This window comes from Lepus europaeus, chromosome 10 (genome assembly GCF_033115175.1).
Source record: "Lepus europaeus isolate LE1 chromosome 10, mLepTim1.pri, whole genome shotgun sequence".
Lineage (NCBI taxonomy): Eukaryota > Metazoa > Chordata > Mammalia > Lagomorpha > Leporidae > Lepus > Lepus europaeus.
In genome coordinates this window covers 124,269,068-124,293,689 of record NC_084836.1, presented here as the reverse complement: position 1 = coordinate 124,293,689, position 24,622 = coordinate 124,269,068, and the positions used below count along the sequence as shown (strand labels likewise).

General features: G+C 64.0%; 1 protein-coding gene across 1 annotated transcript in view; it reads left to right on the top strand.

Annotated features, from left to right (window-relative positions):
• The window catches only part of TAF4 (TATA-box binding protein associated factor 4), a 66,892-nt gene extending 53,002 nt beyond the window's left edge, over positions 1-13,890 (top strand). Inside the window, exons 10-15 of the mRNA XM_062204428.1 lie at positions 1,581-1,750; positions 2,292-2,422; positions 2,831-2,956; positions 3,383-3,439; positions 4,110-4,229; positions 12,624-13,890. Of these exons, the coding sequence (XP_062060412.1) occupies positions 1,581-1,750; positions 2,292-2,422; positions 2,831-2,956; positions 3,383-3,439; positions 4,110-4,229; positions 12,624-12,791 (772 nt within the window). The 3' untranslated portion in view covers positions 12,792-13,890. The remainder of the gene's footprint in view (positions 1-1,580; positions 1,751-2,291; positions 2,423-2,830; positions 2,957-3,382; positions 3,440-4,109; positions 4,230-12,623) is intronic.
• Positions 13,891-24,622: the final 10,732 nt, after the last annotated feature.

Here is a 24,622-nt window from a genome sequence, read left to right as displayed (position 1 = left end):
GCCCTCGCACCTGCATGGGAGACCCGGAAGAAGCTCTTGGCTACTGGCTTTGGATCGGCGCAGCTCCGGCCGTTGTGGCCATCTGGGGAGTGAACCAGCGGATGGAAGACCTCTATCACTCTCTTCTGTCTCTCTGCCTCTTTGTAACTTTGCCTTTCAGATAATCAGCCAATCTAAAAAAGAAAATAAATTCGTGTTCATAACTGGCAGTGTGGTGTTTGCAGTCGGAGAGATGGGTTGCACCCTGGTGTCGGCACCGGGGCATGCTGCTGTCTGCGCAGCCGCGGTCGGTGGGGGCCTCAGCCGAGCGGTGGGTGTGCAGCCTCATGCTTGCACGTTCTCCTGGGCCTTCCCTCCCAGACACTCTGCCCTGCGCTTCCGGACGGGGTAGGGTCAGGGAGTTGGGGTTGAGCCAAGGCAGGGCGAGAGCAGCCTGGCTCGGGGGTTGGTGGCCATGTGGGGTGAGGGGAGGGATTAGGTTCCTGTGAAATCAGGAGGTGGAAGCTGCCGGTGGCCTTGGTTTCTTGCTGTCAAGGAAGGGGATTAGAAGTGGAGCAGAGAGAGACGTGGGGTCAGACTTGGGCAGGCGGACGAGATGCATGGATTCTGGCGTTCTGGACAGACGGAGAACTGAGCAGAACCGGCCTGGGACACACTGGCGCTTGCGTCTTGTCATCTGTTAGGGAGAGACAGATTCCATGACCGGGGCCGCACTGCAGCGTCCACGAGGGTGCGACAGCCAGGTCGGCCCTGCACGGCCACATCTGTGCTGGTCCCAGCGGCCGGGGGTGACAGGTGACGCCGTCGGGTGGAGCAGTTGCCAGTCACGTGTGTGAGTCGCACACTGTTGGGAGGATTCAGAGCACCTCCCCAGGACCTGACGGCGCCGGGACGTCCCGGGGAGTGTACAGCAGTGGCTGTGCCTGTGGGGTCTTCCAGCCGGGAGGCGTTAGAAGGATCGTGTACTTGCATGGGGTCCTGTTGCTGGTGCACGGCTGGCCTCTGGGGATCTTGTGTGGACAGCAGGCGGTGACCTTCCACGGCAGGGATGTGAGCCTGAGGGGTCTGAGGAGTGCGGTGGCAAGTACAGCCTGCGGCTGGTGCCACGCTGGGCCACTGTGAGGAAGGCCGGTGGCCGCGGGCCACCGTGCGTGGCCTCATCTGAGGGTGCCGTGACCAGGACACAGCACAGCAGGCCGGGGTCAGGTCGGCGACATTACGGAAACGACTGGGAGTGAAATGTTGCCAGCGTCTGGTGGTTCTGTGGAGGCCGGTGCTGGCTGCACATTGAAGGGAAACGCGTCCCCGGCGCGGGCTCCTCCCTGGAGCTGCGAGTTGGGTTTCGGATGTGGGTGACCGAGTCTCCTTGGTGCAGCTGCGTGCAGACGCAAGTTCCGCTCTCTCCCCACGCAGCTCCTCCTCGACCAAGCAGGTTGACGTCCAAGTGAGGCAGCTGGCGCGGGAGCCCGGGGCCCAGATGGCCGAGGCCCTGACCTTGTCTCCGCCGGGGGTTCCCCGCTGAGAGGCCACGCAGCCGGAGCTCTCCCGCGTGGTGTGACCGTCTTGTCTTCTCTCCAAAGGGACGACGACGACATCAACGATGTTGCGTCGATGGCCGGAGTAAACCTGTCCGAAGAAAGTGCGAGGATACTGGCCACGAACTCTGAGATCGTGGGCACGCTGACCCGGTCCTGCAAGGACGAGACCTTCCTTCTGCCGGCGCCTTTGCAGAGGAGAATCTTAGAAATCGGCAAGTGGGCCCGCGTGCACAGGCGGCGGCGCACCTGCGCACCTGCGCTCCGCCTCCTGCAGGTGGTGCGCGGGGGAGGGGCGGGCTTGGACCTGACCCGGGGCCGGGTCTGCTCCCCGCTGGGCTGCCCGGGCGTGGGCGGCAGAAACTGCTGCAGAAGGGAAATAGTGCAGGAGGGAGGAGGGACGTGTGCACGCCTTTTTTTTTTTTTTTTTTTTTTTTAAGATTTATCTGAGAAGGCAGAGTTAGAGGGAGAAGTCATCCACCTGCTGGTTCACGCCCCCGCGTGGCCACAACATCTGGAGCCGGGCCAGCCAGGAGCTTCTTCCAGGCCTCTCACGTGGGTGCAGGGGCCCAAGCAGTTGGGCCGTCTTCCACTGCTTTCCCAGGCCAGAGCAGAGAGCTGGATCGGAAGTGGAGCAGCCGGGACTCGAACTGGCGCCCCTATGGGATGCTGATGCCACAGGCAGAGGCTTAACCTGCTGCACCACAGCCGCAGCCCAGCGCACGTGGTTCTGATGCTCTACCTTCTGGCCTCCAGGTAAGAAACACGGCATCACGGAGTTGCACCCCGATGTCGTGAGCTACGTATCACATGCCACACAGCAGCGGCTACAGAACCTCGTGGAAAAAATATCGGAGACGGCGCAGCAGAAGAACTTCTCCTACAAGGTGGGTTCCCGAGAGAAATGTCCTGTCGCCAGCGCCCAGCCAGTGCTGTGTGGACAGGCCTTCCCCTTGGTGAGCACAGAGCTGGGCTCTGGAGCTCAGGGGCTCTGTAGACCTGGGCGGGCCCTCCACACCTCTCGGGGGGAACCCCTCGGCCTTGATGACGATGGCACCCCACTCCACCTGGGGCTCCCAGCACCCGTGTGGCGCAGGTGCAGGTGCCGCTGCCACAACCGGCCCTTGCTCGAGCAGCGCTGCGAGCCGCTGTGCCATCGAGGCGTTGCCGTGTCACTGTCCTTAAGCATGAGGTGGTGTCCTGTCCGTGGAGTGGAAGTCCCCTGCGCGGAGCCCGGGGTGTGCCCGTCGGGTGGCGCGGCCGGGCGTGTCGATGGCAGGCGTGTCCTCGTGCAGGACGACGACAGGTACGAGCAGGCGAGCGACGTCCGGGCGCAGCTCAAGTTCTTCGAGCAGCTCGATCAGATCGAGAAGCAGAGGAAGGACGAGCAGGAGCGGGAGATCCTCATGCGGGCAGCCAAGGCAAGTGCCTGCTCCACGCACGCCCCGGCCTCCGCCGACAGCTGGGGTCCCCGGCCGTCACGGTGGTGTCTCAGCTGACGCCTGAGGGCCGAGTAGAGCGGCTGGGCCTGAGAGCTGAGTGCTGTGCGGCGGCCCCCGTGGACCCACTGGGACCCCACACTCACGCTGCAGCCTTCAGAGCCGGGACTCACGGATGGGGAGGGGCCCCGTGGCGGTGAGCGTGGGCTCGGGCCTGCTGTCACAGACCGGATCAGAGGCTTTTCCTGGGGTGGGCAAGCCACACGTCCACGTTTGTGAGCATCGGGATGTCGCTGGGACTTTGTCGTCTGACCCAGGCATTAGCGTGGGACGGGTCGGACGACACACTTGGTAGGCGGTGGACACCTTGGTCTCACTTGGCTCCTTTTCTGCTTCTTTACGAAACAGTCTCGATCCAGACAAGAAGACCCCGAGCAGTTAAGGTTGAAACAGAAGGCGAAAGAGGTGAGCTTTCCCAGGGCGCTGCTGCCCGCCCCTCCCACTGGCGCTCCTGCAGCCGTCACATGACGCAGCTGCCCGCCCCTCCCACTGGCGCTCCTGTAGCCGTCACATGACGCCGCTGCCCGCCCCTCCCATGGGCGCTCCTGCAGCTGTCACATGACGCCGCTGCCCGCCCCTCCCACTGGCGCTCCTGCAGCCGTCACATGACGCCGCTGCCCGCCCCTCCCACTGGCGCTCCTGCAGCCGTCACATGACGCCGCTGCCCGCCCCTCCCACTGGCGCTCCTGCAGCCGTCACATGACGCCGCTGCCCGCCCCTCCCACTGGCGCTCCTGCAGCCGTCACATGACGCAGCTGCCCGCCCCTCCCATGGGCGCTCCTGCAGCTGTCACGTGGTTGCTGGGTTTAGAAACGATGCTTTTCTGTGCAGCCGACGAGTATTCGATTCTGACCTTTCCCGTGGCCTCCCGTGGCCTCCCGTGGCCTCGGTGGCTGCGCTGTAACTCGTTTGCTTTCCTGAGCGTTTCAAGATGAGATCTTTTGCTTTAGAGAGTCCTGATTTTTCCGAGGACCAAACATGCTGTTAAAACAGTGACCACGTGGAGGAGCAGTGGTTGGAGGGCTTTGCCTCTGGCGCAGAGTGAGAAATGACCGTGTTTCCTCCTCACACCAAGATGCAGCAGCAGGAGCTGGCACAGCTGAGGCAGCGCGACGCCAACCTGACGGCGCTCGCGGCCATCGGGCCCAGGAAGAAGAGGAGAGCGGACTGGCCGGGGGCGGCGGCGGGAGCAGAGGTACCCGCGTTGTGGGGTGAGGTCTGGCCGGGGCCGGGAGCCGCCCTGCGTTGTGGGGTGAGGTCTGGCCGGGGCTGGGAGCCGCCCTGCGTTGTGGGATGAGGTCTGGCCGGGGCCGGGAGCCGCCCTGCGTTGTGGGGTGAGGTCTGGCCGGGGCCGGGAGCCGCCCTGCGTTGTGGGGTGAGGTCCGGCTGGGGCCGGGAGCCGTCGGGAGCCGCCTGGCTGCGTCACTGTCCTGGGAGCGTGTGGTTGCCTCCAAGGTTTTCAGTCCCCGCCCCCCGCGTTGTAGACCCCCCACCCGAGATAAAGTTCTTGCCGTGAGGAAGTTGGACCGCCGCTGTTCACCATGATGGGTTCAGAGTGGCTTCCAAAGGGTGTAGGGAAGTGGTGACAGAAGATTGGAGCTGGCGGGGCCGCCCCTCCAGGCCCTGCAGGAGCTGGGCTGTTACTGATCTGTCCGGACTGTGTTGGCTTCTGGGCATCATTTATTGTCTTATCTGTTGCTCTAGTTATAAACCCAGCCTTGACGTACGATAATTCTTAAAATCACTCTTTGATGACAGTGAATCGTGAGCTTGGAAGACAGACTGTGGCGAGGCGGAACTCTTCCGTCCCTGGCGCGTCTCCTGAACGCCTGTAACAGCTAAGGCTGGGCCGGGCCAAGTGAGGAGCCCGGAACGCAGTCCGGGTCCCCCCTGTGGGTGGCAGGGCTCAGGCACGTGGGCCGCACTGCTGCGTCCAGGCTGCGTGTCCACAGGAAGCTGGGGTTGGACGTGGAGCCGGGGCTGGACCGGCCCTCGGCTAGGGACGCAGACGCCTTCCCGAGTGGCGTCTCAGCTGCTGTGCCCAGCACCTGCCCCGTCCTGTCCTCCTCGCCTTGACCTGTCCTTGTCCCCGGCGCGGGTTGGGCCACCTCTCTGCTTGTTGAGAACACATTGACTGTAGCCGTTTGTGTTGTGTTCAGCCGTGGCCTCCGGCTGTCAGGCTGCCTGTCTCTGCGTGGCTCACACCTGTAGGCCGGGGTCCCCATCAGATTGGGAACGTCGTGGCCTCTCTCCTGTCCCGTCTCACTGTCCCCCCGGCGTCCCCCGTCTCTGTGCGCCTGGCCTGCTGGTGCTGCTGTGTCCACCTGTTCCCCAGGCTGGTGACTCGTGCCGCGCTTGCGTGGACTTCTCCCGTCTCCAGCTCTTGTGCAGTTTTATTAATGTGTTTCGAAATCCTAGGATCTCCGTTGGGCTCTTTTTTAGTTCCAGTTAGTCACCGAGATTCCCTGTCGGCTCACTGGTGGAGCGCGCGTTTCCCCCAATCCTTGGAATTTGTTAAAGCTGCTTTTTAAAGTTTTTAGCGCCTCATCTGGGCTATCTCAGGTCCAAGTTCCTCACCTGGGCTATCTTGGACTCCTCACCTGGGCTATCTCAAGTTCAGACCCCTCACCGGGGCTATCTCAGACCCCTCACCGGGGCTATCTCAGGCTCAGACCCCTCACCTGGGCTATCTCAGGCTCAGCTTCGTTGAGCGCTGTTTTCCCTGGACTGCAGACCCCAGTCTTTGGGTGCTCGAGCACTGGATGGACCTTGTGGGTGCCTGGTGAGCCTCTGGGTTCTGTTCCTCTCTGGAGAGAGTGCTCTGGGCAGCCGGCAGCTCCTGGGGACTGTCCTGGTCCCACTTGGCCGCCAGCGCCTCTGAAACGCCCACGTTGCTCCTCAGGCCCCTCCCCTCTGCGGGACTCCCCCTGCCGACGCCTCCTCCCCATCTGGGCTCGGTCCCAGGCCGCGGTGCTCGGGTGGGGATGGTTCCAGTCTCCGCCCTTCCCCCGATGGCTCTGCCTGGCTTCCGCTGGCACAGTCTTGAGAGGAGGCGGAATCTGGGCCGGGACCAAGGCAGCGACCCCAGCCGGAGCTGCTGGCAGGGTGTGGGGTCTGGGTGTCCTGGCAGCCCCGTGGGGCTCGGCTGCCCATGCCCCAGTGACCTTGGAGCTCCCCCTTCCCGAGCTGGGGCCCTGGGCTCTGTGGCCTCCTGCGGGCCCAGACACCCCCTAGCAGGGGGGGTGAGATGGCCAGCTCTAATGCAGGAAGAAAGCCCCGCGTCTGAGCCGGGGCAGCACCCAGCCGGGGCAGGCACTTAGGCCACCTGCTGCTCTCCCAGGCCGTCAGCAGGGAGCTGGAGCGGAGGCTGGGACTACGCTGGCGTGGGCTGGAGACGTGGGCCTGACCTCTGCCATTGCGCTGGAGCGAGCGCCTGCCCTGCCCAGGCTGGGCCTGCTCATGTGGTGACTTCGAGGCCTGCAGGACCCTCTGCTAAAATCAGTTTAAAACCCAAGGCAGAGTGAATTCCTGAGCAGCAGCAGCGGCCGCGTCCGTGGGGAGACGCCTGTGTCTTGACGACGTGAGCCCTCGCGCACCTGCGTTTCAGCTGGTGCTTTCCGTGACTCTGTGAATCAGAAGACCCTCGAGGCCTGTCCTCCAGGTCGAGAGCTTTGTCACCTGAGACGCCCCCATGGGCCGCACCCCTGCCGCCCCGTGGCGCCTCCCAGGGCAGCGCCGTGGGAGCGTGGCCCAGGGGTGCAGCCCGCTCGTGGTCTGCCCGGCCTGCGCGTCTCTGGCCCTGCGCCCACGGCCAGCGCAGGGGCCCGAGAGCCCTTCTGCAGGAGGCGCCAGGTCTGTGCTGCGTGTCCGGCTCCGGGCTTTGCCAGGTGGAGGAGCGGCTTAGGTGGGCAGCTCCCCGAAGATGGACGCCTGGCCACTTAACTGCTGGCTTAGGGTGACGGATGGGCCCTCTGTCTTCCCAGAACGAGGCTTGTGTGTGTTTTTTTAAAGGTGTATTTTTTTTGGCCATTATAAAACTCATGAACTTGAATGCAGTTGCTGGTTTTAGTCCCTTGCAATTTTGTGTTCATTTTTTTGAAGATTTATGTATGCATTTGAAGGACTTACAGAGAGAGAAGGAGAGACAGAGATCCTCCATCCATTGGTTCACTCCCCAGATGGCCACAATGATCAGGGCTGGGCCAGTCGCGAGCCAGGAGCTTCATCTAGGTCTCCCTCGTGGCTGACAGGGGCCCAGGCACTTGGGCTGTCCTCCACTGTTTTCCCCAGGCCATCACAAGGGAGCTGGATCGGAAGTGGAGCAGCCGGGACTCGAACCAGCACCCATGTGGGATGGGGGCATCACCGGTGCCAGCTTTACCCCCCACGCCACAGCGCCGGCCCCGGCCTTGTGTTGATTGCAGTTAGATTGTGCTGTGTTTGGCCAGTGGAAGCACCCTTGGGTTGGCTCCTGAGTCGGGCTAGACGTGGAGCCGAGTCTGCTACATGTGGTGTTGAAATGTCCGGGGTTCGTCTCCTTCCCTGCTGCGTACGTGGACACGCTCATTGCTGCAGGAGGAGCCCCCTTCCAGATGCTGGCTGCCCCCGCGCGCAGAGCAAGCAGTGTGTGTGGACACAGGCCCTCCTCCGGCCGGGTCTCTGTCTTCTGCCTCAGGGCACGTGTCGGCACAGCCCCGGGGACACCCGCATCCCATGTCAGAATGTCCGGGCTGGGGTCCGCCTCTGCTTCTGTCCCAGATTCCTGCTGATGTGCACCCGCATGGGAGACCCGGATGGAGTTGTCGGCCTCGGGCTTAGGCCTGGCCCAGCCCTGGCCGTGGGGCCCCTGGTCAGGTCTTGTCTGCCTTCGCTGTGGGCATCCCTGGGGAGCTGGCTGCTCAGGTCTTGGGCCTGCTTCCTTGTTGCTAAGATTGAAGAGCTCCTGCGTGTTGAGTGGAGCAGTCCTGTGGCAGGTGTCTTGCCGCCATTTCCTCCTGATGTCCCCTCCTGGCCTGTGGTCCTCATGTGTCCTCCACGCTGTGGTGGCTTCCCAGGCTGGCCGTGGCTTTGACGACGCTGACACCTGGGCCCTTGTTTTGCCGTGCCGAGTTGGGTTCATCCGTGTTTCCTAAGGATGAAACCCGGGCTAAATAATTGGGCTGGAAAAGGTCCGCCCAGGGCATCCTGTGAGCCTGCGGTGTCCACCTGCCCGGGTCCTGCTGGCTGAAGTGAGCCTGCCCGGCTGTGGAGCTGTGGCCTGTCCTGGAGTGACCATGCGTCCGCCAGCCGTTCCAGCCTCGTGCCCGGTTCCCACGGACAGCCGACGGTGCTCGGCTCTTCCTGTCTGGCTGTCTGCATTTGTGAGCTGGGGCCCGGGCCCGCGCCTTCGCGGTGCGGTGTTGGGTGCTGGGTGGTTGCTGCACTGCTGCTCGGTGGCTTTGGGCTCTGAGAACTCCTCTGGTTCCTCTGTGTCCTTTCGCCATGGCTTTTGTGGTTGAGGTTTGGTTGCTTGCTTTCTTTAAAAAATGTTTATTGTTTTTATTTACTTGTAATGTAGAATATGCGTGTGATAGGAAGAGATTGAATTCCATCTGCAGGGTCACTCCCCAAGTGCCTGTAACAGCCAGGGCTGGGTCAGACCGAAGCCAGGAGCCCGGAACTCCCACCTGGGTGCCAGGGACCTGGCCATACTGCCCGCTGCCTCCAGGCAGCTGGAGTGGGAGCAGCTGGGGCTGAGTGGTTACCCTGCCCCTTGGTCTCTCGCTGACACAGAAGTCCAGACTCACGACCTTTGGTGGTGGGGGTGTCTGGAAGCCCACCTCTGGGCGCTGGGTGTGCCTGCCTGGCCCCCCAGGGCTCAGCTGGGCTGCCCTCCCAGGCCTAAGCGTCTGTTTCTGTCCAGCTCTGTGTGCTGCGCGGCTCCTCCCAAGGGAGAGCCCGTCTCCGCAGCGCTCGGGGTCCTCGTCCCGAGGGAGGAGCTCCCCGCGACCGTTCGTGTTGCTCTCTGGATTCCCCACATCTGGCCAGAGCTCTGGAAAGGGCAGTCCTCCCGGCACAGTCCTCGGTCCTCACCGGGAGGGCGGCCTGGCGGAGGCCCCTGCCCTCCCACTCCCACTCCCACTCCCAGTCCCAGTCCCAGTCCCATTCCCACTCCTGTGTCGCTTTCGGGTTTCCGGAGTCTCGTCTGTGTGCCGGTTCTGTTCCATCTCCCGTGTCTTCTCCAGGGATGCTGGGCACGGGAGCACGGCTCCACACGGCCGCTCTCCCCTCCCGCATCAGCCTTCTGAGGGCCCGCTCTCCCCTCCCGCGTCAGCCTTCCCGGGGGCCCGCTCTCCCCTCCTGCGTCAGCCTTCCCTGGGGCCCGCTCTCCCCTCCCGTGTCAGCCTCCCGGGGGCCCGCACTCCCCTCCCGCGTCAGCCTTCCCGGTGGCCCGCTCTCCCCTCCCGCGTCAGCCTTCCCGGGGGCCCGCTCTCCCCTCCCGTGTCAGCCTCCCGGGGGCTCGCCCTTTCCCCGGCCCCTGGCTGCCCAGTTGTTTCTGTTTCTCCCTGGGGTTGAAGCTGCTCTGGCATCTGAGGCTCCTCCGGGAGGCTGCAGGTGCTGCTTTCCAGGTGTGGGCTGGCTCTGCCCGCTCTGCGTGGCACTGGGGCCCTCTCCTGGCAGCGTCGTGAAGTGCAGGCATCGTGGGCATCGCTGGGATGCAGTTGGCCCTAGGCCCCTGCGTTTCACACCCAGCCGTCACGGGCTCTCCGAGCACGCCGCTGCTCTGCCCTGGCCTGGCCCTGACCCCCGGCTGTCACGGGCTCTGCCCTGGCCTGGCCCTGACCCCTGGCTGTCACGGGCTCTGCCTGGGCCTGGCCCTGACCCCCGGCTGCTCTCAGGGACGTGGGCTTCGTGGAGGTAGTTCGGCTGCTTAGGTTCGGTTTCCAGCTGATTCAGCCCCTCGCATTTTTTTTTTTTATTTGAAAGGGGAAATGTCAGAGAGAGAGGGAGGGAGGGATAGACCTTCTGTCGGCTGGTTCCCTGCCCACATGACCCCAGTGTCCGGGGCAGGGCCAGGCTGAAGCCAGGAGCCTGGTGCCCCATCTGGTGGCAGCGAGCCAGGTTCTGCCTTGGTCACACTCACAGGGAGCATCGGGGACTCAAGCTGGTGCTCCAGGACGGGACACTGGCGTTGCAAGCAGCGGCCTCACCTGCCACGCCATGGCGTGTCGGAGACGGGGCCAGGGCCACGGCACGTGGGAGATGGGGCCGGGGCCGGGGCCGGGACCTGTGGGAGATGGGGCCGGGGCGTGTGGGAGACGGGGCTGGGACCTGTGGGAGATGGAGACGGGGCCGGGGCCGCCCTTCAGCCCGGGCTCCTGAGCATCGGGCATGATGCGCATACGTGCTTGTCGTTTCTGGGGTGGGGGAGTGGGGCAGGGGCAGCACTGCCATGTTTATTTAGGGTTCTTGCTGCCGCCAGGCTGGACGGCAGCGACGCTGGAGCAGACGAGCCCCCGCTCTGCCCCGAGGAGCCGTGTTCCTGGGGGTGGGTGTTTCTCCAGGCCACCCTGAGGTGCCGGCGCAGTGGGGTCGAGGGCGTGACCCGAGCTGCTCCTCTGTGTGCCTGCTCCTGCTCGGGCCGGGCCTGCCCTCGGCGGGAGGAGCTGCTGTCCGTGGGGCCGTGGATGGCGCAGCATCTCGGCCCCGCCCTGGCCCCTGTGCTGCTCACAGGTGATGGCCGGGCCCTGCCCCCACCCCCGTCTGGGCACAGCCCTTGAGCATCTGGGGGAAACCTGGAGGGGCGGTGGCTGCTGGCGTGGTGTGCTGTCTGGGACCTGGACCGGGTGTCTGCAGGCCAGGGCCGGGGAGGCCGGCGAGACGGGGCTCTGCGGGAAGAGAAGCCCTGAGGCCCCCCCCACCCCCCCACCCCCACCAGGCTGCGACTGAGTGGGCTTCGCCGTGCCGCTGACCCCAGACTGACCGGTCCTCTGCACTTGCCTTGGAGTCAGGGCCCAGCGAGGGTGGCCTGCGTCCGTCTCGTGTGGCCAGAGGGCCGCTGCTGGGCCCCCAGCGGGCATTGGTACCTGCTTGTCAGCGCGTTTTGGGCACCAGTTTTGATTTCAAGAAGAGATTGCATTAAAACTGCTTACCAGGTTTCTGGCTTAGCGCCCCTTAGACTTGGCCTGAGGTGAGCGCCTCGCGCCCGTCCAGCTCTGTTGTGGCGGTTGAGCGCGGAAGCGTGACCGTGGCCAGAGGACGGCGCCCTGCGGCTGGGGCCTCCACGGGCCCCGAGGTTAGGTGCGGAGCAGTGTGTGGTACAGGCACCGGCCACAGCGTGAGGAAGCCCCGGAGCCTGCCGCCGCCGGCCGCGTCTGAACTGAAGGAGAGGCCTGGAGCCCACCCCGGGCGGCTCTGCTCAGTGCAGTCCCCAGAGCCCTGGCCGCAGCCGGCCTGCTCTCTGCCCCCGGGGCTGCTCGTGTTCCCAGCCGCCAGGGGCCACTGTGGGCACAGCCCCTTCCTGCTGCCCGAGGCTGCTCTGCCCGCGCTCGGCACGTGTGGCACAGATGCTGCTCTGGAGACCCTGGAGACCCTGCGTGTTCTCCCGAGCGATGGCCCCGAGGCTGGACGAGGGGGTGGCCCATCTCCCCTTCGAGTCTCACGCCTGTGAGGAAACTGAGGGCCCGAGACACAGGAGCCCTTGTGAGATCTGCCGAGGAGCGAGCCCGGACTCCAAGTGGCTCAGGTGCGGGTGGGCACAGCGCGGGCCGAGGGCCTCACCTGCCCTGCAGGCCGCACGCGGCACCGTCGGCAGGCGCCCTGGGCTGTGCGTGAACATGCGTGAGGACGCCGCCATCATGTCTGTGCTTACACACGCACTAGCGGCTCAGAGCACCCACAGTGTGTGCGCAGCGGGGTGCTGGATGGTGGCGTTGCCGGGAGGAATTGCCGGACCCCGTGGTGACGCCTCTCGCTCTTAAAAGCCAGCCTGCAGCAACTGCGTCTGAGTAGGAGAGGGTCCGAGGTGGCTCCCAGGACAGCTGGTTGCCCAGAGGGGCTGGTGGAGCTGGGTGTCTGCGGCCAGGGGCACCCCTCTTGGGCACGTGGCATCCTCTGTAACCACTGAGCCATCTGGCCTTCCCAGCTCATCACCAGCCCACCCAAGCCAGGAAGTCAGGGCCTGGTGCCAGTGTCAGCCACGCGGGACGACACAGCCAGCCCCAGGAGTGGCACCAGGTGGGCTTTGGTCGCCCACGTGAGCCCCCTGGGCAGCCGTGCTGTGGTCACGTGGAGGTCGGGCCAGCCAGTGCCTCGGAGCTGGGGTGGGAGCTCCTCCCTGTTGGCCCCCAGGGCCGAGTCTGAGCTGTGTGGGGGTGGAGGGCTGCTGTCCGGGTGTGCGCCGTGGGCGGGGCCTCCTGCTCCCCCTCCCTGGTAGGACCTCGGACAGCGCCGGGCTCAGGCTGGCCGCCTGCCCGATGGAGCCGTGCCGTGCCGGCTTCCTCCAGTGTCGGGGCCTCGGTTCGCTGGGGGACACGCGCGTCGCCCTGCCTGCTGTTCCGCAGCCTCCCGCGGGCACCCCTAACTCGGCTGTCTTCTTTCTCGTCACCAGGGCTCGGGCCCGGGCTCGGCGGTGCCAGGCAGCTCCGGCGTCGGGACCCCCAGACAGTTCACGCGGCAAAGAATCACGCGGGTCAACCTCAGGGACCTCATATTCTGTTTAGAAAACGAGCGTGAGACAAGCCATTCGCTGCTGCTCTACAAAGCGTTCCTCAAGTGACGGGCGGGCGGGCCCGGACGGATGCCGCCGCGGACGCTTTTCTACGCCTTTTTGTAACGAGCAAGGGGATCTTGTTTAAAAACAGCCACCTCTTTCCAGTGGGCAGTTTTCTATCCGGTTTCTAATCAGCTCTTCAGTGTGGAAGAGGACCCGTTCCTGTAGCCGAGAACAGAGGCCTGTGGCTCCTCCTACAGGACGCCGAATCTTAGCTCATCTCCGAGTGAGTGGCCTTCTTGCCAAACAAGCCATATATAGACTGGCGGAGCCGCTGCGGGCGCGCCGTGCCCTGGCCGTGCGTGCGGGCGTGGCCCGTGTAGGTGTGTCTGCAGCCCACGACCTCATCGCCTTTATCTTATTTTCGTCATAGTCAGTTGGCAAAGCAAACTGATTTTTTAGACCCCCCCCCCCCCCCGCCCCTCTGCTGAGGATTCTCGAGGGGTCGCCCCCCGGCGGCGCCTCGGAATGCGTGTCAGCATGCGTGCAGAGCAGTTCGTTGCTGTAGTTTGTAAAGCTGTAAAGTTAAAGAAATGAAAACCTTTTCAGCATAAATATATTTTACTTGCACTGTGTTTTTTAGCTCAAAGTGAAAACTTAGATTAAATAAAATCAGAGTTGAGAAGAATCATCCAGGACTGGTTCTCAGTGTGATCAAGTGTTGGGAGATGCTGTACCTGCCGGTGACTGGCGCGACCTCCGGCACAGAGCGGGAGCGGCCGCGCACGCTCGGTGGTTTTGCTGAGACTGCGAGCTGTGGGCCCCCTTTGCAGGCGCCAGAGCCGAGCCCCTCTTTGTACCTATTTTTTTATTACAAATATACTAATTGGTTCTTTATATTTTCAGAGGTTATTGTATTAATTGTCTATGGATAGTACTTTTCTGACTGTAAATACCCGGCTTTCTCTGGGTCCTCACGTCAGTGTCGTCCGCGCGCCCGGTGCCGGCCGGGATTTTCCACCACGCCTGAGAACTGTCACCGCCTTTTATTTTGTCTTTTAGGAGATCCCTGTCTTTCCATTTTTCATGTAAATTTTGCACAGTTACTTGTTCATATGTAAATATTTTACTTTCAAAAATGAAGTTTTTAATTGCTATTGTTTTATATAGGATTGAAAGAAAATTAACTCCTTTATTAAAAACAAATTTATCTGTACTTGCTCTGTGTGCTTTCCCCACGTCCGGACTCTGCTCCCAGAGGTCCCGCTCTGGCTCTGCCGCCGTTTCTCAGCTGCTGGTCTGACGGACGGGGCCTCCAGGGGTCAGGGCCTCCTCGCCTGGGGTCTGAGCTCCGCCTTCCTGCTCTCGCGGTGGGCCTGGCCAGGACACAGGCTGGCAGGGGAGGCCCCGGGCTGGGGGCGGTGCGCGCGCGCACACACACACACACAATACACACACACACACGGGAACACGGGATGCGTGAGCGCCTTGTCTCTGCCAGCGAGCTTGGGGTCCAGGGTGGCCCGGGTGAGTCCCAGCCCCTGAGACGGCCTGTGTCAGGGACACGTGTGCTGTCAGCACTGGGGACCGCGGTGTCCGCTTCGCCTGCCTTGTGGGGGCTGCAGCACACGGCTGTATCTGTGAGGCTGCTGGGACTCGGCCGGGGACCTTAAGCAGCACCATCATTATGTCCCGGTGCCGGCGGGGTGAGGAGCTGGTGACGCCGGGTGGGGGTGGGCTCCCCAGAGCCGCGTGTGAATGTGAAGGCTGCCTCCGCGCTCGGTCTTTCCCAGGTCAGCTCACGGGGTGGTGGGCAGTGCAGGACCCCGAGCCCGGGTTTGTTGAGTGTGTTCACGGGGAGCTTGGCGGGCACAGCTCCGTCCTTGCGTCCGCGTGGGTTTCAAGGTGACCGAGTGATGAGGCCACGCTTGCTCTTTCGCCAGGTTCTTGGCCGCAGGCGGCTTGGTTGATTGCCTGGTGGTGCTGGGGTGTTGGCCAGTGTGATGGGTTTAACGTCAGCATCTCGGCCATTCCTACCACATCCGGTCAGTCCTGGGACGGCCATGGCCACAGGCAGAGGCCTGGGCTGAGGCCGGAATCCCTGTGGCAGAGGCCTCGCCCGAGTCTCCATCCTGGCTCCGTCCTGGTGCTGTGCCGCCGTCGGGGTCACAGGGCGATCTGGCCGTTTGGACGGGTGTGGAGGGTACTGTCTCCCACAGGGCAGGCTGGGGACGGGACCACAAGGTCTGCTCCCCGCTTCTGCCCCCACGCAGGGGGAGGCAGGCGCGGAGTGTGGAGAGGAAGAAGATGAGTGAGAGTCCCGAGGGAGCGGTTGTGGCTGTGGGAGCCCAGGGGCGTGGACGCCGAGGTGGTGGTAGCACGGGGACACAGCAGGCCGCGGGCTGCCAGATCAGTAGCCGTGTCCACGTGGTTGTGTGTGCTGGCGACAGAGATGTAGAGAGAGCTGTAGCCGTGGCACCAAGAACAGCCAGACCCAGGGAGGCGTGTAGCAGGAGACAGGTAAGATCTTCACACTGATTTAGACGGAGCCGGCAGGACCCACGGGGAGCGACCCCAGGCTCACGGAGTGGGAGGCTCGGCGCTGTGAGCCCGGTGCTTGGTCCCGGCCCAGTGGGAATCCCAGCAGGGCGGATTCTGGCCTGGTGGTGAAGGCAGCCCCGTGCCACAGCTGGGTGCTCGGGCCCTCGTCCCGGCTCTGCTCCTGTACCCTGAGAGGCCCTGGGTCCCTGCCACCCACATGGGAGGCCTGGATGGCGTTCCTGGCTGGCTGCTTCAGGCTGGCCCAGCCTTTCTGTGTTAAGTGAATCAGCTTTGTCTATTTTGCTTTCTGTTTTTCTTTTTCATCAAATAAATTTTAAAAAAATTTTCCAACAGGATTTTCTTAGAAATTGATGATGCAAGGACTTGGAGCAGCCAAGACAATCTAGGACAAAATTGGAGCACCCGCGGCCCGCATTCGTGGCTCAGCACAAAGTAACAGTGGTCAGGACAGCACGGTGTGGGGATGGACAGTCCAGGGTCATGTGGGAGGGGTGATCACCAAGCCTGGTACCAGCCCCCGGCCTGGGCCGGACCTCAGCTCCACCGGGCAGGTGACCTGGCCCCACACCTCGGTGAGTGGCCCAGGACGGGTGGGCCGACCGTGAGGACTTGTCACATGGTGCTCTCCAAGTGGGATTCCGCCCCACATGGGTCACTGAGCGCTTCCCCGGCCTGGCCTTGGGGTGCTGGCTCCCCCTGGCCCCACAGCGGAGGCGGTGGGCATTGGCTGTGACCTCAGCTACAGCCTTGGGGAGCTGTCGAGAGTCCTGTGCTCTTGGTGCTGGGCACACAGCAGGTGCTCACTCGGTGCCTGCTCTCGTGGTTGTGCAGTGGACCCCAGGCGTGCACTGGCAGGTCACTCAGCAGAGCTCTGGCCTGAGCCTGTGCCCAGCGCAGCCCCTCTCCAGCTGACCCTGGCCGGGCCCCCCAGGGAGGGTGAGCCAGGAGCGCTTCCCCGGGGGTCCTCGAAGTCGCTCTTGGAGGATCAGCCCTGCGCCTGGCGTGGGAGCAGCTGGCTCCGAGTCCCGGCGGCAAGACGTCACGGGACTCTTGAGAAGGGCCTGGGCGTGTCTTACAAGCCCTCAGGTGCGGGTGGCTTTCCGGGGGAGGACAGTCCAGGGAACGTCCAGCTAGCGGAGGTCAGGTGGGGGCTTGGCACGCAAGGCCCGGATCCTTGAGGAGCCGCCATGAGAACTGGGAGGTGGCCGGCGGGGCCCAGTGGCCAGGGAGCTGGAGGTGGGCACAGGAGCTGGAAGAGGAGGCTTTTTTGCTGGGCACATCCAAGGCCACAAACGTTGGAGCCACTTCCACGCACGTGGGAGATGCCTGTAACCAGAGCTCCCGTGCGAGAGGCTGGACGGAGGCTGGGGCGCTGGGTGCCTGGAGAGTGAGGATGTGGTCCTCGTGCCTCTGAGAGATGGGCATGCGTGTCCAGGCAGGCTTGCATGTGGTGTGCACGTGCCCGGGCAGGCTTGCGTGTGGTGTGCATGTGTGTCGTTAGGCCTGTGTGCGATGTGCACATGTGTCCAAGCAGGCTTGTGTGTGGTGTGCACGTGTCCAGGCAGGCTTGCGTGTGGTGTGCACGTGCCCGGGCAGGCTTGCACATGGTGTTGTACATGTGTACCCAGGAAGGCTTGCGTGTGCTATTGTTCACATGTGTCCAGGCAGGCTTGCATGTGGTGTACATGTGTGTCCAGTTAGGCCTGCGTGTGGTGTGCACGTGTCCAGGCAGGCTTGCGTGTGGTGTGCACGTGCCTGGGCAGGCTTGTACATGGTGTTGTACATGTGTACCCAGGAAGGCTTGCGTGTGCTATTGTTCACGTGTGTCCAGGCAGGCTTGCATGTGGTGTATGTGTGTGTCCAGTTAGGCCTGCGTGTGATGTGCACATGTGTCCAGGCAGGCTTGTGTGTGGTGTGCACGTGCCCGGGCAGGCTTGCACATGGTGTTGTACATGTGTACCCAGGAAGGCTTGCGTGTGCTATTGTTCACATGTGTCCAGGCAGGCTTGCATGTGGTGTACATGTGTGTCCAGTTAGGCCTGCGTGTGGTGTGCACGTGTCTAGGCAGGCTTGCATGTGATGTGCACGTGCCCAGGCAGGCTTGTGTGTGGTGTGCATGTGTGTCCAGTTAGGCCTGTGTGTGATGTGCACGTGTGTCCAAGCAGGCTTGTGTGTGGTGTGCACATGTCTAGGCAGGCTTGCGTGTGGTGTGCACGTGCCCAGGCAGGCTTGCGTGTGGTGTACGTGTGTGTTCAGTTAGGCCTGTGTGTGATGTGCACATGTGTCCAAGCAGGCTTGTGTGTGGTGTGCACGTGCCCAGGCAGGCTTGCGTGTGGTGTGCAGGTACCCAGGCAGGCTTGCGTGTGGTGGTGTACATGTGTGTCCAGTTAGGCCTGCGTGTGGTGTACATGTGTGTCCAGTTAGGCCTGCGTGTGGTGTACATGCGTGTCGGCAGGCTTGTGTGCTGTACTCCAGCTGTGTCTGTAACAACACAAAGCAGCCGACGCCCGCGAGCGGTGAGTGGCCAGCAGGAGGACAGGCGTGAGCTGGGCTTCCCTCTGGCTCGGGAAGCCTCGGGGTGGCCACGCTGTGCGTGGCTTTGTTCCTGTCCATCTGGAACAGATGCAGACAAAGTCTGGTCACTGCAGGCCGGGGTGACTGCGAGGTGGAGGACTTCCCGCACGGTGTGGTGCCCTGCGTGTCCGCCGTGTCCCGGCACGGAGGCAGGGGCGTGCTCCACGCTGGCTGGGACGTGGGCGAGAGGCAGAGGCAGAGGGCGAGGCCGGAACTCATGAGGAGTCCGGGGCCGGAGGCCGAGGGCGGTGCAGGTGGCTCGTGTGCCCCACCAGGCCGGCACCGAGCGCCTGGGAGTGCCACGTGGGGCACAAGGGCCGGGGCAGGCCTGGTCACGAGGCTGGGGGTGAGGGTGCAGGGAGGAGGGGGGACCAGGGGAGGGGGCCCTGCCCTCAGCAGGAGGTGGTGGTTTAGCTCCTCGAGCACATGTGTGTCCAGGCAGGCTTGGGTGTGGTGGTGTACATGTGTGTCCAGTTAGGCCTGCGTGTGGTGGTGTACATGCGTGCCGGCTGGCTCCTTCCCATTTGCCGGCCGGGCAGCCCTCGGCCTTCTCTGGGGAGGACGTGGCCTGCCAGGGTCCCCAGCACAGGCCTTGGTGAGAGTTCCGTGGGGCGGGCGGTAGGATGCCAGCTGTGTGTGGTGCCGTTGGCCACCGAGTGGGGGGAGCGAGGCTGAGACACCAGCAGAGAGGAAGCCTGGGTGACGACCCAGGGCGGAGGCCCCGGGGGAGCGGGCACATGGGAGGCAGGTGTTGTGCTGGGATTCCGGGCCCTGAGGATGCCCGAGTGGGAGCACGTCTCTACCTGGAGCCCCCCCCCCCCCCCCCCCAGCACCTGCTTGCCGGGAGCCTGGGAGTTGCTGGCCCAGGTCTGTGTCCCTCAGCCTCACAGCTCGGCCTGTGGCCCGTCCTCTGGTCCTGTTTCCCAGTGTCTGGGGGCCGTGCAGCTTGGCCGTGGCCGCCAGGTGGCAGCGTGGGCAGTGGCAGGCACAGGCTCAGCCAGGGGGGCTGGGGGAGGGGCCCGGAGCCCAGGAGTCACAGGCGGGACCCTCAGCCCAGCTCATGACTGTAAATGAGTCCACACCTTCCCAGGTTCGCCTGACCCCGGGCCCCGGGTGTGGAGTGTCCCTGGAACCTGAGCTGGGGAGGGGGTGTGGGCCCTAGCCCTGCCACAGTCCTTGACCACGTGTCCCTGGCCGGGAGTCCCTCAGTCCAGAATGTCTGGGCGTGCTCTCAGCACCCACAGCCTGCAGGTCCCAGGGGGAAGCACCGCTGGGGGCCTCCCCTGAGTAGAGGAAGGAGCCCTGAGGGCCCCCCCCGGCCCGGTGCCAGTTACCTGGGTCGGGTAACCTGAATGGGGGCCACGGGTGGGAGGCAGGCAGGCGCCAGCCAGGGCGGGCACCTGGGGACCGCTGGCTTCCCAGCTGGCAACCCTGCCCGAGGGCTCAGGAAGAGAGAGCCACGCGGGTGTGAGACCGCACGCCTTTGGGAGCGGCCGTGCGTGCCCTGGCCGTTGTGCGGCCTCCCGGGCAGATGCTGACCACAGTGCTGGAGGAGGGAGCAGGGGAGCCGGGGCGGGCCCTGAGGGTGGGGGGAGCCCGGGGCGGGCCCTGAGGGTGGGGGGAGCCCGGGGCGGGCCCTGAGGGTGGGGGGAGCCGGGGCGGGCCCTGAGGGTGGGGGGAGCCCGGGCGGGCCCCGAGGGTGGGGGGAGCCCGGGCGGGCCCCGAGGGTGGGGGAGCCCGGGCGGGCCCTGAGGGTGGGGGAGCCCGGGCCACGGCCGCCCCGCTGCCCCGCTGCCCCGGCCACGGCCGCCCCGCTGCCCCCGCTGCCCCGCCCCAGGCGCCCCGGCCCAGCCGTGGCTTGCAGGTCCTCGGCTCCCTGGTGTTTTCCGTCTGTCAGGCTCGACCCTGAGCCAAGTGACCCGGCTAGGAATCTGAGTGGCGTTGGCGGCGTCGGGAAGCGGCGTCTCCCGGCACGGAGAACGTGGTGCAGCCCCTGGCTTGCTGGGCGTCCTCCAGGGCTGTGGGCGGAGTCTTCGCCTGTGTGGCTGCGGGGGGTTTCCAGGTGTTCCAGCCGCTGGCACCGCGGGCGCCTGGTGCCATTTGGGGCTCGTGGCGTGCGTTCCTGTGACCTGTCAGTGGCGTGCGTGGGCGCTCAGTCGGTCCCCGAGGGGATTTTCCCTGTGAGCAGCTTTGACCGCGGCTTCTTCAGCCGTAACCGGGGTTTTGCTTCTTCTTCGAGCGCTGCTGTCCTGTCTCCCTCCTGGCTTTCTCATGCCGGCCGGGAGCCCCAGGACAGCGCCATGGGTCCGGCGGCCACGTCCGTAGCCTGGCAGCGTCCAGGTCATCCTGGGCCTCTTGTGGAGAGTTTTCCCAGGCATGGCCCCTCTGCTTCCCCGACACGGTGGGCTCAGGTGCACGCCCACGGCCCCTGGGCGGTGCTCACCGCTCACCGACAGCCCCCGAGTGCCTGCTTTGGGTTCTCGCGGGCACCTGTCATTCCTGAGTTGTGGTTGCCTGGAAACACCTTGTGTTCTGGTCCTGGATGGAGCCAGGTTGACCCTTGGGGCCCAGCTCCATTGAAGGTCAGTGGCAATGGCCCCCCCCCCACAGGACTGTCCACAGACGCTCATGTCAGGGCCCTGGGCTGTCTTAACCATGGCCTCCACCCTCGTGCTGAACGCCCAAACTGCTCATGCCTGCGCGCCCTTCCTGTCCCACCAAGACCCCAGCTCCTTCAGGGCCCCGCCCCTGCCCACAGGACTGGCCACAGAAGAACGGGCAGGGCCCAGAGAGCCCAGGGCGTCCGGGTTTAACCCAGGCCCGAGGCCATCTGCCCATCCAGAGAGGAGGACACAGTGATGGCACTGACGTGAGGTCCTGTCGGCTGACCGGACGGCTGCTCACAGATTCCCGGTGCCTCCGGGTAGAGGGACAGCCCCCCAATCTCAGAGGAGTCAGGAGACCCCTGCGTGCAGCCCACATGGCCGGCTCTCTGGGACAGCCACCCACAGACGCACAAGGGAGCCACACACTCGTGGCCCGTTCCACGTCTGTGCGTGGGCCTCTGACGGCTGACAACTGGATGGAATACGATGGACGTCAGGCCCCAAAGGACAGTGACGTCGAGTGGGAAAACAGCGTGGTGAGCCCCCTGGCCGCCCTGTTGGCCGCTGTGCAGGTGGGCCTGGGGGAGGCCCCTGTGTTACAGACGGAGCTGAGTCCGTGTGGCCTTGGCAGCAGAGCCGAGGAGGGGGCCTCTCCGCAGGGGAGAAGCCGGAGGTGTGTGTCTGGGGCTGGCGTCCCCGCCCCGTGAGCGCCACCTCACTGGGCAATGGGTCTGCAGACATGGCCATGAGAAGATGCGGCCATTGGATTGGGTTGGGCGCCGAGGCCAGCGGCTGATGTTGAGCAAGGGGCAGAGACCTTGGGACGGGGGTTGAAGCTGGAGGCGGAGCTGAGGAAACCCGGGGCTGCTGGCGTCCACCCCAGGCCCACAGGACACAGCCCTGTCCCCCACAGCCCCAGGGGAGCGAGGCCGCCAACTCCTGGGGCTTCCAGAACCTTCTGCACCACACGGTTTGTGCTTGGGGTGCTTGGCAGGGCAGCCCAGGACACGAGGGCGTCCGGAGCAGGGGCAGCAGTTCCTGGAGCTCGCCCGGGGCCGGCGGGAGGGCCTGCTGCACCGCCAGCTGGGCCCGAAGCCCCGTCGCTCACGGGGCGTGGGTGCAGCGCCCAGCAGAGCTTTGCCTCGGTGCCGGGGGAGGCAGCGCCTCTAAAGCTGCCCTCCTCCCACCTCCAAGCGCTAACAGGAAGGTCTGAGGACCCAGACGGTCCCGGCACCAGCAGCATGGAAGCCGCCGCGCCTGGCATCCGATCAGAAGTGTCCAGGCAGGCACAGAAGCCGGAAAACAGCCGCCCACGCCGAGAGCAGCGGGTCTGTGGAAGCGACTGAGAATCGTGACGGGTGAGCGAACGGCGTGCCGAGGCATGGTGCTGTCACTCTTGCAAGGTCTGTTTACTCGAAAGGCGGGAGGGAGGTTTTCCAGCCGTTGTTTGCCGCCAGGCCAGGCTGACGTCAGGAGCCAGCGCTCTGTCCAGGTCTGGCTGTCCACGGGGCGGCCGGGACCCCAGAGCCCGCCCTGCGGGGCTCTCACAGGAAGCAGGGTTGGAAGCGGAGTTGCCGGAGCTGCACAGCAGAGGGACCGGGTATCCCGATGGTGGCTGAGCCCCCTGCGGCCCGCTGCCCGCCCCAGGGCAGTTCCGGCTGTGCTCCGTGTCCAGGAACGTAGCGCGGCGTCTCGATGGACAGAGGCGAAGAGCAGACGTGAGAAGGATGCAAATCCAGGAGCTGGAGAAAATCCACGGCTGATGTGGAAATCACCCTGCACGGGCTCGGCGGCCGCAGGGTGATGGGGGGCTTGGAGACCGCAGTGGAAATAGCCCCCGGCGCGGCCCCTGCCCCGGCGCTGAACCTGCGTGAAGACGGGACACAGAGAGAAAGTTGAAGAAACAGAGCTGAACTTGACGGGAGTCTGTGAAGCTCAGTGAACCACAAGCACAAGAAACACGAAAAAAAAAAAAGTCATTAAATCAGGACAGAAAACCGAACAGTGGGACGCCGGGGTTGGGAGAGGAGCAGCCAGGACTGCAGCCGGTGCTCGCGTGGGATGCTGGCGTCGCAGGCCGTGGCTCGACTAAGTAGATCTTTAAAAAAAATCAAATGACTCAGGAAAGGAAATTTTTTTTAAAGATTTTATTTATTTTATTTGAGAGGTAGAGTTAGAGAGAGAGAGAGAGAGGTCTTCCTTCTGTTGGTTCACTACCAAGTTGGCCGCAATGGCTGGAGCTGTGCCGATCCTAAGCCAGGAGCCAGGAGCTTCCTCTTGGTCTCCCATGCGGGCGCAGGGGCCCAAAGACTTGGGCCATCCTCCACTGCTTTCCCAGGCCACAGCAGAGAGCTGGACTGGAAGTGGAGCAGCCAGGACTAGAACCTGCACCCATATGGGCTGTGGGCGCCACAGGCGGAGGATTAACCTCCTGTGCCACGGCGCCGGCCCCAGGAAAGGAAATCTTTATGGCTCATGGAGGGACACAAGTAACGGAGGATTTCTGCTGGAAACAGCGCAGCCTGGAAATAGTGGGACTACATCTTTAAGCCCCGAAAGAAGAAACATTTGCGACTGAAGATTCTTTTTTTTTGTTTTTTGACAGGCAGAGTTAGACAGTGAGAGATAGAGACAGAGAGAAAGGTCTTCCTTCCGTTGGTTCACCCCCCAAATGGCCACTATGGCCAGCGCTGCGCCAATCCGAAGCCAGGAGCCAGGTGCTTCTCCTGGTCTCCCAGGCGGGTGCAGGGCCCAAGCACTTGGGCCATCCTCCACTGCCTTCCCGGGCCATAGCAGAGAGCTGGCCTGGAAGAGGAGCAACTGGGACAGACCTGGCGCCCCAACCGGGACTAGAACCCTGGGTGCTGGTGCCGCAGGCGGAGGATTAGCCTAGTGAGCCGTGGCGCCGGCCACGACTGATGGTTCTTTACCCAGAGAGACGTCTTGATTTCCAGAAGCCCAGCGATTGGAAGCATCTTTCACCGTCAGACGGGCATGGCGGGACACGTCAGATGCTGAGTGATGATAAAGTGGGCCGGGGGACACCGTGCCACGCGACACAGGGATGGCACGGCGGTGCCAGGAGATGCGGCCTCTGAGGACGGAAACAGCCCATGACCAGCACAGGCCGATGCTGCCCGCGGACGACACGCAGGTGTGAGCCGTGCAGGACGAGGCGTCAGAGCCCTTCACGCCGGCGAGAACCACAGTGAGCTCCCATGCACGCCCGCCAGCCCAAACAGCAGCCCAGGCGACTGGACAGTAGGCGGTGGCCCACCCACGTGCATGGTGGCTGTGCAGTGGACGCGGCGTGGACTGCTGTGTGCAACGCCACGGTGAGTCTCAGACACGCGTCTAGAGAGGCCATGGCCATGGCTCGGTTTTTGAAATCACTGTGATCAGTTATTCATTTATTTTTAAAGATGTGTTTATTTGAGAGGCAGAGTTACTGGCAGAGAGAGGTCTTCCATCCACTGGGTCACTCCCCAGATGGCCACAATGTCTGGAGCTGTGCCGATCTGCAGCCAGGGGCCAGGAGCTTCTTCTGGGTCCCCCACGCGGGTGCAGGGGCCCAAGGACCTGGGCCATCTTCCATTGCTTTCTCAGGCCACAGCAGGGAGCTGGATTGGAAGTGGGGCAGCCAGGACTCGACTGGGGTCCGTAAGGGATGCCGGCACTGCAGGCAGAGGCTTAGCCCATTGGGCCACAGCGCCGGCCCCCGCTGAGCGACCTACAGGTGTGCATTTCCCATGAACTCTTTGAAGACCCCTTATGTGCACAAATTTCAAGGTTTTTTGCACCCAGGTCAACTTACCGTTAATTACGTTTCGCATGGGCTTTCTGGAGTGTGCGCATGGAATTCTGGTTCCAGGGCTGGGGCGGCTGTGGGGTGGGGGCTGCAAGGCACCGCAGAGGGACCCTGCGAGTGGGGTGGGGTCCATGGCAGCACAAGGATAAACTGTCCCAGACCAAGTCTGTTACGGTCGCTGAGTCCTGGAGGCCACGCGTGCTCCACGTTGGGTCAGAAAGCAAAGCAAGGCAGAGGTGGGTGAGTCTGTGCGCGCGCTGGCTTCAGTGCCGATGGTGGCAGGTGTGGCAGGAGGGCCGGCTCTCGGCTCTGCTGGTCATTTTTGTCACACGGTCCCTCCCCACGCC